A 13,236-nucleotide genomic window follows, 5' to 3' on the forward strand; every position below is an offset into this window, starting at 1 on the left:
TTCTTGAGGTGACGACTGCGGCCATGAAGTTTGCGGAGAAGCTGGAGCTGAGCGAGAAGGATAACGATTGGTTGCGCTCCCAGGCAGAGAAAGCCGAGCAGGCCCTGAAAGACGAGAAGGCTGCTCGAGAGAGTGAAGTTAAGGAGATGGAGGCCTTGAAAGTAAGCAATGCCGAACTCAAGAAGAAAGTTGCCGATCTGGGGGCTGAGAGAAAGAAGCTGAGGTCGAATCTGAAGGAGATTCACAAGGCTTCTTTTGACAATGCTTTGGCTCAGCTTGAGGTGGTCCATCCAGGACTGGATGTGGGCCCTCTTCATTATCGGAAGGTTGTGTTGGGGGGAAAGATCGGGACTCTGGACGACCAGAAGCAGTTTACTCCGACCTTCCCAGCCGAGCCAGCTCCTTGAAGTTCTTGTCTTTTTTATTGTATTTTGATGTGTTTAATGATCGTTCTGTGCTTGTTTAAACTTGTTGTTTTTAATTATTGTTCCGTTTTTGTAAAGACTCGTTGTTCCTGTGTTTGTAAGAACTTATTATTATATTTTCTTGTTGGGTTGTATTCTTCTTTCTTTACTCGTCTTAGAGTTATTTAGTGCCTGAACGGTCTTTAATGTTTTTGTGCCCGACGGGTACGGGTGCCCTAGGGGTCTTTAATAATTTTGTGCCCGGTGGGTCTTGGTGCCCTGAGGGTCTTAAATAAATTCGTGCCCGGCGGGTCTTAGTGCCCTGAGGGTCTTAAATAAATTCGTGCCCAGTGGGTCTTAGTACCCTATGGGTCTTGGTGCCCGGAGGGTCTTAAATAATTTCGTGCCCGACGGGTCTTGGTGCCCTACGGGTCTTTAATAATTTCGTGCCCGGTGGGTCTTAGTGCCCTGAGGGTCTTAAATAAATTCGTGCCCGGTGGGTCTTAGTACCCTATGGGTCTTGGTGCCCGGAGGGTCTTAAATAATTTCGTGCCCGGTGGGTCTTAGTGCCCTATGGGTCTTGGTGCCCGGAGGGTCTTTAATAGTTTGTTGATGCGGTCGTATATATTGCCAGTTCAATTAATTCAAATTCAACATAAGAAACTGCTTCATTTCTGCGCTTGGAGCTCGTGGCTCTAGTCGTCTACAAACTTGGACGAGGTGGGTGTGTACCCTTGATTACAAAAGACTAAATTAAAAGAAAATGCTTGAACAGATAGCGGGTGCCTGGTCGGTCGTGGTTTAGCTATAGTATCTTCTCAGGTTGGCTGCGTTCCATGTACGAGGGACTTCCTTTCCTGCTAGAGTTTCCAGTTTGTATGCTCCCGTGCCGGTTGTTTCGACTACCCTGTAAGGGCCTTCCCAGTTGGCCGCTAGCTTTCCCCGTTCGGTTGATCGTGCTCCGACGCTGGCCTTCCGGAGAACCAAGTCCCCTGCGGTAAAGGAGCGGAGAACTGCTTTCTTGTTGTAGCGAATGGCTGTCTGCTGCTTTGCGATTAGCTCTATGCAGTTGGCTACCGCTCTCCTTTCTGCCAGGAGGTCGAGGTCTTCCCCTATGAGTTGATCGTTCTGGTTGGGGTCGAAACTCGCTGTTCGAGCGCTCGGTTCTCCTATTTCAGCCGGAATCACAGCTTCTGTGCCAAAGGTGAGGCGGTAAGGGCTCTCCCTCGTAGTCGAGTGCGGAGTGGTGCGGTATGCCCACAGGACGTGATCGAGCTGTTCGGCCCAGTCGCCCTTGGCGCTCCCCAATCTTTTCCGGAGGCCCCTGAGAATGACCCGGTTGGCTGACTCTGCCTACCCGTTCGTCTGGGGGTGCTCGACGGAGGTGAACCGCTGTTTGATGTGCAGCCCATCCAAGAGGTCTCTGAACCCCTTAGAGGTAAACTGGGTCCCATTGTCTGTGACCAGGACTCCGGGGACTCCGAACCTGCTGATGACGTTCTTGTAGAAGAAGCGTTGCACTCGAGCTGAGGTAATCGTTGCTAGCGGCTCGGCCTCAATCCACTTGGTGTAGTAATCCACCACTACCACCAGGTACTTGAGTTGGCCGGGTGCGGTGTCGAACGGGCCCAATAGATCCATGCCCCACTGATGGAAAGGCCAAGGACTGACCAGTGATGAAAGACGGGCAGGGGGAGCGTTGTGCAGATCAGCATGCCTCTGGCAGGGGTCGCATTGCTTAACATGATCTGCCGCGTCTTTCTCTAGGGTTGGCCAGTAATAGCCGGCTCGGAGCACTTTCCGGGCCAGGGAACGTCCACCCGGATGGTGGCCGCAGCTGCCTCCGTGGACTTCCGCTAAGACATAGGCTGCTCTGTCTTTACCCAGGCACTTCAGAAGGGGGGTGGAGAATCCCCGCTTGAAGAGATCATCGTTAACGATAGTGTACCAGGAGGCGTGCCTTACCAACTTTTTGGCTTCAGCCTTCTCTTCAGGTAGCCATCCAGATCTGAGATACTTGATGATCGGGGTCCTCCAGTCTTCTTCGGTACCGATCGGCATCATAACTTGTCCCACCGGACGTTCGGGGTCAGCCACATAAAGGAGGGCTAGGGTCCCCTGAATGACGGTTCCATTTAGGCCAGGCTTTCCAGTGCTGGCCAGTTTGGCCAGGGTATCTGCACGATCATTCTGGGCTCTGGGGACGTGGCGGAACTCCACTTTGGAGAAGGTTGAAGCCAGTCGCTTCAAATGGGCCAAGTACTGCTCCAGGATGGGGTCTTTTGCTTGAGCTTCTCCGTTCGCTTGTGAGACGACTAGAAGAGAATCGCAGCAGACCAGTATCTCCTTAGCCCCCAGGTCTCTAGCTGTGACCAGTCCCGCAATTCAGGCCTCATACTCGGCCTGGTTGTTCGTGGTTGGGAAGTTAAAGCGGAGGGATTGCTCGACCACCATCCCGGTGCTACTCTGTAATACGATCCCAGCCCCGCCACCTTCCTTGTTGCTCGAGCCATCGACGTTGACCACCCAGGTGATCTCAGCAGGGGGCTCTTCCTCATCGGTGAGTTCGACCAAGAAGTCTGCAAGGACTTGTGCTTTAATGGCTCTTCTGGGTTCGTAGCGGATGTCATGCTCGGAGAGTTCGATGGACCAGCTAACCATCCGACCGGCTAGGTCGGGCTTATGAAGGACCTGTCGGACCGGCTGATCGGTTCGCACCACGATGCGATGAGCTTGAAAGTACCTCCTTAGTCGTCGCGCCGTGGTCAGTAGAGTCAGCGCCACCTTCTCCAGCATCTTATATCTGAGCTCCGCACCCTTCAATGAACGGCTAACAAAATAGACCGGTAGTTGGATTCCTTCTTCTTCTCTGATCAGGATAGAGCTCACTGCTTTTTCTCGCACGGCTAGGTATAGGTATAGAGTCTCCCCTGGCTTAGGGCTAGCCAGAATAGGGGGGAAGAGAGGATCTCTTTCAGCTGAGTGAATGTTGCGTCGGCCTCTGCCTACCACTCAAAAGTTGCTCCTTTTTTCAGGAGGGTGTAAAGAGGTAGGGCCCGGAGAGCAGCCTTTGGCAAAAATCGGCCGATCGCAGCCATTCGACCAGCCAGCTGTTGGACTTCTTTGACCGTGCGCGGGCTCTTCATATTCATGATCGCCTGTCATTTGTCAGGGTTCAACTCAATGCCGCGGTTGGTGAGCATATACCCCAGAAACTTCCCGCTTCGAACGCCAAAAGTACACTTGTCAGGGTTCAGGCGCATGTTGTGCTTCTTTAACTGCTCGAAAACGACTGCGAGGTCAGCTGTGTGGTCTCCTCCCTTCGGGGTCTTGACAATGATATCATCGATGTAGACTTCGACCGATTTTCCCATTAGGTCCCCGAAGATTCGGGCATCATCCTTTGGTAGGTTGCCACTGCGTTCTTGAGGCCGAAGGGCGGCATAATGTAACAGTAGGTGCCCCGGTCGGTGATGAAGGCAGTTTTCTCTTCATCGTCCCTATGCATGGGAATCTGGTTGTAGCCTGAATAGGCATCCATAAGAGAGAGGTATTCGTATCCCGAGGAATTGTCGACCAGCGCATCAATGCTCGGTAGGGGAAACGGGTCCTTGGGGCAAGCCTTGTTGAGGTCAGTGTAGTCGACGGACATGCGCCACTTCCCGTTTGCCTTCTTGACCAAGACCACATTGGAGAGCCAGGTTGTGTACTTGACCTACCGAATGATCCCGGCCTGAAGCAATTCTGTGGTCTGTTGCTGGATAACCTGCTGCTTCTCGGTGCTCATTTGCCTTTTCTTCTGAGCGATTGGTTTGTACTTCCGGTCGACTGAAAGTCTGTGGCTGCAGAACGCGGGGTCGATGCCAGGCATATCTGCTGACGACCAAGCAAACAGCTTCCCTTTGGAAAGTAGTAATTTTTCCATCCGTTTGGAGAGGTCTCTGGGAAGACCCCGAGCTAGGTTGGTGGTGTTCTCTGGAAGGGGACCGACCTGGATGGGGTGGGAATCCCCGTCGGGTTTGAGGCGCTGATCGTCTCTCGACGGGTCCACGCGGGGGTCGAGGTCGGTCAGGAGACTGGTGTGCTGAACGTGACAGTTGCCGTGCTGGTCGTGCGCTTTGGACTTCTTTCTCTTCCTTTCCTCCCTGGCCAGTCTGCAGCTGGAGTTGTAGCAGCTCCTCGCCATTTCCAGGTTGCCGCGTACGGGTACCGCCCTTCCTGCCCAGGGGTACTTAAGCATTAGGTGGTGGGTGGATATGATAGCCCTGAAGGTGTTGAGGCTTGGACGGCCAAGAATGGCGTTGTACGCTGTTGGACACTCCACCACCAGAAAGCGGGCCTTTATAGTCCTGCAAATTCTGTGATCTCCCAAGGAAAGGCAAGTATCAAAATATCCTAAGGGTAGGACTCTGTCCCCTGTGAACCCGACCAAATCATGGTCGTAGGGGAGCAGATCCTTCACAGATAGTCCTAAGCTCTTGTAAGCATCATAAAACATAATGTCAGCAGAACTACCTGTATCGATGAGTGTCCTTCGGATCTTACCGTTGCCGATCAGGGCTTCAATGACGATAGGGTCGTCTTCTTCGCCGGTGTCCTCGCCGTAATCGTCCTCCGTGAAGGTTATGGCCACCTTCTGCCTTGGGGGGTGGAGGGACCCTGGTCGGGGCCGTCCAGCCGCGGACATGATGACGCGGGTACTCCTCTTCCGGCTGTTGTTGGTGGGCCCGCCTGCGGCCCATCCTCCTGCTATTGAACCGACGTCGACTATATTGCTTCCATGTTGTCTTCTGACTTCATCCCGGCCGTGGCGGTCGGGACTTCTTCTCCGTTCTCGGCTTCGTCCGCGACGCTCGGGGCTCCGGCGACGCTCGGGGCTTTGGCGACGCGGTGGAGTTCTGTCTCGACGTTCTGCCGATCGGCGTTTGGGAGGAGTCCGGTCTCGGTGTCTTGGGGGGGTCGGTGTCCGCCTCGGGGGTGGCGAGCGCGGGCGCGGGAGGGCCCCCGTTGACACAGCTACATACCTAGACAGTCTTCCTGCTCTGATCAGTTCCTCCACCTTGTCCTTGAGGTTCAGGCACTCGTCAGTGTTGTGGCCCGGGCTGTCGTGGAACTCGCAGAATCTCTTGGAATCTAGCTTGTCCCCCCTCGTCAGGAGTGGGGGTGGGCGGTCTCTGAGGTCGGTGGAGGCTTTCTCCCTCAGGATACGTGAGAGGGAGGAGTCCAGTGGGGTATAACTATCATATTTCTTCCGTCTCGAGTTCCGTTCGTCCTGACCCTTCCGTCGGGACTCCCGGGTTGACGGTTGGTCCTTATGTTCCTTCATCTTCTGCGGTCCTTTGATCGCGAGTGTCTGACTCGCGGCTCTTAGGGTCGCGACATCCTCCATATTTATGAATTTCTCTGCTCGAGCTAGAAATTCCTCTAGAGTGTTGGCTGGCTTGCCGTCCAGCGAGGTCAGGAACGGTCCTGGTGCAAGGGCTGCGGTAGCCAGGACCAATCTAGTGTCGGGGAGGAGACCGGTGATATCGCCGGCCTCTTTGTTGAACCGATTGAGAAATGCTTTCAGAGATTCCTTCTCTTTTTGCTTAACCAAAGCTAGGGTCTGCGCGGTCTTCGGTATGCTGCGCACCGAGGAGTACTGGGCTAAAAAGCAGGTCACGACCCCGTTCCAGTCGTGCAGCGAGTTTCTCGGCAAATTCTGGAACCAGTTCATGGGTCCTTTTCCAAGGCTCATGGGGAAGCATCGACAGTATAAAGGGTCGCTGGCCCCAACATACTACATCGCGCCCACGAAGAAGTTCACGTGTTCCTGCGGGTCGGAGTCTCCCTCGTAGAGTTTCACTTTGGGCCGTGCCCACCCCTGAGGGAAAGGAAACGCCATGATCTCTGGGGATAGAGGGCCTCCGATCGGCGCTGGATAGGTGACAAGCGCGTTGTTGGACCTGGGGCGGTTGTACGTCCTATCCCGAGTCGGAGTTGGGCTCCGGCGCCTGGATGGGCTCCGACGGGGGGAGTAGCGTCTCCGTGGTGTATGACTGGCCACCCGCTCGGCCGCGGGCGCCCGGCGGCGTGCTTCCTGGTAGTAAGGGGGTGGGATCGGGCCCCCGTTCGTCTCCTCTTCCTGGGAAAACGCGGGCAGGGGGCGCGATTGAGTTTCCTGCTCTTCAAGTTGTCGCAGGCGTGCTCGGAGCATGTGAATCTCCTCTTGAGCGTCTCGAATCCTCATACTATGGGCCTGCTCTCGCCCCGCCCCATTGTCCTCTTCCATTGCCCGGATGCGAGCTTCCAAGCGGCAGAGTGCCTCATGGGCTGCATGTGGGGTAATGGCCGCGGGTTCCGGCGAGCGAGGGGGCTGTGGTTGAGGAGTCGGGGGAGGAGGGTGTTGTGGAGGAGGAGGGGTTCTGCGATCCGTAGTTTCGTTGACAGTCTCTACATGGCCTTCAGGAGTTGGAACAGGACGGCGTGAAGTCTGACGTGTCTCTACCATAGCTTGCTAGTTGATGACTTGAGGGGACGGCACGCGGTGTTGGGAAGAGTTTTACCAGATCCCCACAGACGGCGCCAATTGATCTGAGAGAGATCAAGCTACCCGTTGGCAAGGGGTAGGAGAGGAGGGATCTGGACGCGTTGAAGGACTCCAAGTGGGCAAGGTCCCGGGAGGGGCTCCTGCAAGACACTCCGATGCTAAAGTCAGTGAGGGAAGTAGTAAGAATGGTGAACTTGGAGAGAAAATACGTTACCTTTGGATTGAAGGAGTGTTCCCTTTATATAGGAGAGGCAGGATTAGGGTTGGAGCCATGCAACGTCATGCAACGTCATGCATGGCTCGTACCTGGGGGCAGGGGTCACCGTTGGATCCCCTGCAGAGGAACAGTGATCCAACGGTTTGGGGGCCCCTACGGATCTGCACCAGCCAACCTACCCCTAGGGTAGTTGGCCTAGGTCAACCCCTATGTAGTGGGCCCCGGGTTCCTTGTCCTCACCCTTGGTGGTGGGGCTCAGGAGTAGGGGGCTCTTGGCCTTCCCCAAACGGCCCCTTATCTGGAACTTTTAGTGGGGCCAGTTCTGCCCTAGGTTCCCTGTCCATCCTCGGTCAGGGTTCCCGGAACAGGATGCAAGTAGAAGAAAGAGAAGGGAGGAGAGGAAGGAATGAAGCCAAGTTCATCAATTTTGTCCCGTTTGGAAACACAGCTTAATTAAGCGCATGGTCATAAACACTTATTCGTAAGCTATTTTAATTTTTTTATTTAAATAAATCAAAAATAAGTTATATATATGCATAAGTTCTTTTTCATAATCTATCATGAATGACTAGGAAAAAAAAATTCCGAGATACGGAGTGTGATATGTCTGTTCTCTCTCCCTCTGGAGATGGCAGCGCGAAGCCACCGGACAAGGGCACTCAGCCGCAACATATTTCCTTCAAGGACAAGCTCATGGGGGGTTCTTCTGTTTCCCCACCACGTGAATTCGTAGACTTAATTGACAATGGTAAGATGAAGGTGATCTATGTGAATGATAATCCACTGCTACCAAAAATAGTAGTGGAACAGGAGGTGATTGAGAACATGTCCTCATCGTGGAAGGATGCTCTAGTCATCTCCCTTCTGGGCAAAAGACTAGGATACAAGCTCATGAAGGCTAAATTGACGAGCCTCTGGAGGCTGGCTGGCGAATTTGATCTCATGGATGTGGATAATGGCTTCTTCATGGTCAAATTTGACAGAACTGAGGACCGAGACAGGGTCATTAGTGGAGGACCCTGGATGATCTTTGATCATTACCTGGCGGTGGCCACCTGGAGCCCGGAGTTCATATCCCCGGCTGCAAAGGTTAAGAAAACGTTGGCATGGATTCGCATCCCTGGTCTCAATGTCATATTTTATGATGAGAGCTATCTGATGTCGGCTGCAAGAGCCATAGGCAAGCCAGTGAAGCTGGATAAGAGCACACTCAAGGCGGAAAGGTGACGGTTTGCACGAATATGTGTAGAACTTGACCTGGCTAAACCAGTTGTGGGAAAGATCTGTCTGGAGGACTACTGGTACAAGGTAGAATATGAGGGGCTCCATGTCATTTGCACCAAGTGCGGATGCTGCGGGCACAGATCCAGGGAATGCACGGGCCTGGCAACTACATCGCCAAATGGAGTTCAAAAAGGAGCAACCGGGGTGACGGCGGTGGCCCAAGAGGAGGTGCCAGCCACCGGAGACAAGGGCGGAGACATGGGGTGCCAAGCCATGGAAATTCCGTTACCTAGTGAGGCGGTTACAGAGGAAATCAGCATTGATGACGCCATTCAAGTTGATAAACCAGAATTAATTGCCAATGATGAGGGGGACCCACTAGGCCAATGGATGACCGTGGTAAAGAGGAAAAAAATAATAAAAAGAAGTCCACGATACACGTGCAGAAGGCGGCGGCTGAGGAAAACAAGGGGAGGAAAAATCCCAACGGAAAGCAAGGTATTGAGGGGCGAATTAAAGCTAATGATTCCAGCAAGAAACAACACGGAATCTTAAGCATATCCCACGTTGACAAGTATAATAGCAAAGGTGGGACCGGAAGTAAAAAGGAGAAAGGCAAAGAAGTTATTATCACTGAAGGGAGCAATGGGACAGCGGTGTTCCAGTTTGGCAGCACGAGTGGGCCAGCAAACCAATTGATGATGATCAATAAAAAACGCCGGACACGAGGCTATGAATGGGAGCGTGGGGACCACGACGCAGTCAACGTGAGTCATCAAACCCCCCTCCGGATTTTGGGCCGCAATGGTGAGGTAATGGAATCAGTTAGCGAGGAAATCAATGGGATCAACTCAGTCAAGGAAACTGATGTGGAGCTGGAACACGGCACAATCACCATTAATGCCAATGATTAGCCCAATCAAGCCGGCCTGCCCCAAGGGGTTTTTCCCCTCCAATTTAAATCAGTTTTAATGATTGGTTTTGATGATTTTAAAATTGTATCTTGGAATATTAGAGGAGCAATGCATGACCATGGGAAACTTGCTGTGAAAGATATAATACGCAGTAAGAAACCTGATATGTTTATCCTTTTGGAAACTAAATGCCAATTCCAAAGGGTTCGGAGATTCTGGAATTCCCTTGATTTTGTCCCAATCTTCATTGAGGAAGCCCGAGGCTTTAGCGGGGGAATTTGGGTGCTTTCTCATAGAGGTTCAAATGTGACTTTCAGGCTAGTGGAAGCTCATCAGCAAGTAGTGACCTTTGAGGTGTGGAAAGCAAACCTTTCCTGGGTTTGTAGTGCAGTGTATGCTTCTCCTATCCCAACACAGAGAGATCTTCTTTGGGACCACCTGCGGGTCCTGAGAGGCTCGATCTGTCTTCCATGGCTTCTTCTGGGGGATTTTAATGAGATTCTTCTTCCCTCAGAAGTCCGAGGTGGTGACTTCCTGCCTAACCGAGCTGATTTGTTTGTATCAATCCTTGAACGTTGCAACCTTATTGATCTAGGTTCAGTGCGGCGTAAGTACACTTGGTTCAGAAAGGTGAACAACAGACTGATCTTGTCTAAACGTTTGGATAGAGCACTGGGAGATTCTGACTGGCGCCTGGCCTTCCCTGATGCGTTTGTAGAGATCCTCAACAGAGTTCACTCGGATCATGCCCCCCTCCTTCTCCAGTGTGGGAGCTTAGCTACGGACACTCAAGATCGTCCGTACCGTTTTATGGCAGCTTGGACGGAGCATGCTCAGTTTGGGACTTTGGTGGAGAATGCGTGGAGACAAGGTGAAGAAGATATTGGCCAAAAGCTGGATCGAGTGAGGGAGGCTTCCTTGGAGTTTAATAAGGAGGTCTTTGGCAATATTTTTAGGAGGAAAAGACATGTTGAAGCTCGCCTTAGAGGTGTACAAAGAGACCTTGATACCATGGTGACCTCAAGCATGGTTCTTCTTGAAACCGACCTGCAACGCGAGTACCGTAATATCCTCAAGCAAGAAGAGCTATTGTGGTACCAGAAGGCCAGAGAGAACAGAGTGAAGTTGGGAGACAGAAATACTGCCTACTTTCACACACAAACTGTTATTAGACGTAAAAAGAACTATATCCACCACCTCAAGCTTGGAGATGGAGAATGGTGTTCTGATGCAGCGGTGCTCAAGCAGGAGGTCCAAAGTTTTTTCACTAATCTCTTTGCTGTTGATTCTTCTTTGCAGGGAACACATCTCAGTCATACTCAGTTTCCTTCGTTGACGGAAGAGGCCAAAATCCACCTTATGCAGCCAGTCTTGAAGGAAGAAGTCAAGGACGCCTTGATGCACATGAAGTCATATTCAGCACCAGGCCCAGATGGATTTCAACCTCTTTTTTACAAAAAGTATTGGAACCATGTGGGTGACGCTCTCTGGAAGCTAGTGAGGGATGCCTTCCATGCAGGTCAGGCTAATGAGGAGTTAATGGAGATCTTGGTAGTGCTTATCCCGAAAGTGGACCATCCGTCAACTGTAAAAGAGTTCCGACCCATAAGCCTATGCAATGTCACCTATAAGCTTATTACTAAGGGAATGGTGAATAGACTACGTCCTTTTCTTAATAATTTGATTGGCCCAATGCAGAACAGTTTTATCCCAGGTAGAGGAACCATGGATAATGCCTTCCTTGCACAAGAGATAATTCATCATATGCACAAGTCCTCAGCTAGGAAGGGGAGTTTGGCGTTTAAGATTGACTTGGAAAAAGCCTATGATAGTGTTTCTTGGTCGTTCTTAAAGGAAACGTTGGAATACTTTGGTTTCCCGGAGATAACTATTAGCCTTATTATGTGTTGTGTTACCTCTTCTCACATGTCTATTTTGTGGAATGGATCTAGGCTCCCAAAGTTCCGGCCCGGAAGAGGACTTAGACAAGGTGACCCTCTTTCCCCATATTTGTTTGTCTTGTGTATGGAAAGGCTATCAGTCTCTATTCAGAGGCATGTAGATGAAGGTGTTTGGAACCCTGTGAGCATCTCAAGAGGAGGGCCCCCTATCTCTCACCTCTTCTTCGCTGATGATGTGCTTTTGTTTTGCCAAGCTACCGTAGACCAAGTTCATCTTCTGGCAGACACCATGCAAGCTTTCTGTGATAGCTCAGGTCTCAAGATAAATATGGCTAAATCCAAAGCCATCACTTCTAAAGGTGTTTGAGAGGATGTCAAGGCCACTATCTCGAGTATTGCTCCTATCCCCTTTGTTCGGGATTTAGGTAAATACTTGGGGTTCCCACTCAAGGGAGGGAGGATGCAAAGAGGGAATTTTGATTTTCTTCTTGATAACATTAAACGCAAGCTTGGCACATGGAGAAGAAGTATGTTGAACCTAGCAGGGAGAGTTTGCATTGCAAAGTCGGTGATTGCGGCCATTCCGACATACACAATGCAAGTTTTTTACATCCCTAGGTCTGTCACCAATCGCATTAACCAAATGATGCGATCTTTCATTTGGGGTGGTCATGACGATTTGAGAGGTTGGCATCTGGTGGGCTGGCCAAAATTGACGAGAGCAAAGGTCCATGGAGGATTGGCTCTACGAGACACTAATGTTGCTAACACTGCTCTCCTGGGAAAGGCTATTTGGAGCATTATGCACAGGCCACAGAAGCTTTGGGTGCAGGCGATGAGGCATAAATACATGGGCTCTCTCTCAGTTTTGCAGGTTCAACCAAAGAGGTTAGACTCCCCGGTTTGGAAGGGCCTCATGAAGGCTAGAGATCTCCTCATACCTGGCTTCCGGTTTAGATTGGGAACGGGTTCATCATCCTTGTGGTATGGAGATTGGAATGGTGGAGCCAAGATGGCAGACAGGATCCCGTATGTAGATATACATGATGTAAATGTTACATTGAAGGACATAGTGGAGGGGGGGAGTTGGACTCTGAACAGGTTATACACTCCCTTGCCAAGTGACCTGATCCAAGGTTTGCAACACATTAATCCGACCCTAGTTCACAATCGCAGGGATGATTAGGTGTGGGAAAGTAGTGCAACATGGTGTTATACAGCCAAGGACGGGTATGCATGGCTTCTGGAACGTAGCCTGCAAGGGGTTCCAGAGGAAGATTGGCGGTGAATTTGGAGATTAAAGATACCGGAACGGATTCGAATGTTTATATGGCTGGTAATGCATGACTCAATCCAAACAAATAGCTATCGGTTTAAGTGCATTATAGCTGCGGCGCCCAATTGCTCTCGCTGTTCCGCATCAGAGGAAGATGCAATCCACTGTTTGAGGGACTGCCCCCATTCGAGGGAGCTATGGCAACGTGCTGGTGCAATTTCGTGGCCGAGCTTCATGGTGCATGGCTGCGGTAACTGGGTAAGGAGGCACGCTACGGGTCGGAATGGAACCAAGTTCTTGGCTTTCTTGTGGGGCATATGGAAGTGGCGCAATAATATGATTTTTGAGGAAGCTGGGTGGTCCATTGACGAAGCTTGGAGGCGAGTATGTCATGAACATGATGAGATTGAGAAGTACATGAATGGGGATAATGATGATGATGCAGATTGTTGGATGTCAAGCCGATGGCTTCCACCGCCACGAGGCATGGTGAATCTCTGCGTAGATGGTAGTTATAACCCAGGGTTGGCAAGCATGGGATCTGGAGGTCTGTTACGAGATGAAAATGGCAATTGGGTGTGCGGTTTCCACAACTTCATGTTAAGAGGAAGTGCTCTGCTGTCGGAAGCAAGAGCCTTGAAGATCGGCCTGCAGGTAGCATGGGATCGCGACTTTCGAGAGGTGATTGGAAACGTGGACTGCAGAGAGCTGCTGCAGGTGTTGAATGATGAGGAAGCACGACAATTCTTCCCCATCCTTGGAGAAATTAAT

At 51.4% G+C, this 13,236-nt stretch overlaps 2 protein-coding genes across 2 annotated transcripts; one reads left to right on the top strand and one right to left on the bottom strand.

The window, feature by feature from the left end:
• Positions 1-1,757: 1,757 nt before the first annotated feature.
• On the bottom strand, positions 1,758-3,065 carry LOC130745124 (uncharacterized). The gene is made up of 2 exons (XM_057597264.1): positions 2,870-3,065; positions 1,758-2,770 (listed from the first exon to the last, which is right to left on the bottom strand). Exons 1-2 carry the CDS (start codon positions 3,063-3,065, stop codon positions 1,758-1,760), a joined length of 1,209 nt encoding a protein of 402 aa, XP_057453247.1.
• A 4,688-nt stretch (positions 3,066-7,753) lies between these two features.
• Positions 7,754-8,377, top strand: LOC130745125 (uncharacterized). The gene has a single exon (XM_057597265.1). The coding sequence runs from the start codon at positions 7,754-7,756 to the stop codon at positions 8,375-8,377; it is 624 nt and encodes a 207-aa protein (XP_057453248.1).
• Positions 8,378-13,236: the final 4,859 nt, after the last annotated feature.

The sequence above is a fragment of the Lotus japonicus genome, chromosome 3 (assembly GCF_012489685.1).
Source record: "Lotus japonicus ecotype B-129 chromosome 3, LjGifu_v1.2".
Classification (NCBI taxonomy): Eukaryota; Viridiplantae; Streptophyta; class Magnoliopsida; order Fabales; family Fabaceae; genus Lotus; species Lotus japonicus.

Coding starts and splice junctions, on each gene's coding strand:
- LOC130745124 (XM_057597264.1), bottom strand. CDS start 3,065: ATGGTTAGCTGGTCCATCGAACTCTCCGAGCATGACATCCGCTACGAA. Junction 2,771..2,869: donor GGCTGGGATCGTATTACAGA/GTAGCACCGGGA, acceptor GACTGGTCACAG/CTAGAGACCTGGGGGCTAAG.
- LOC130745125 (XM_057597265.1), top strand. CDS start 7,754: ATGTCTGTTCTCTCTCCCTCTGGAGATGGCAGCGCGAAGCCACCGGAC.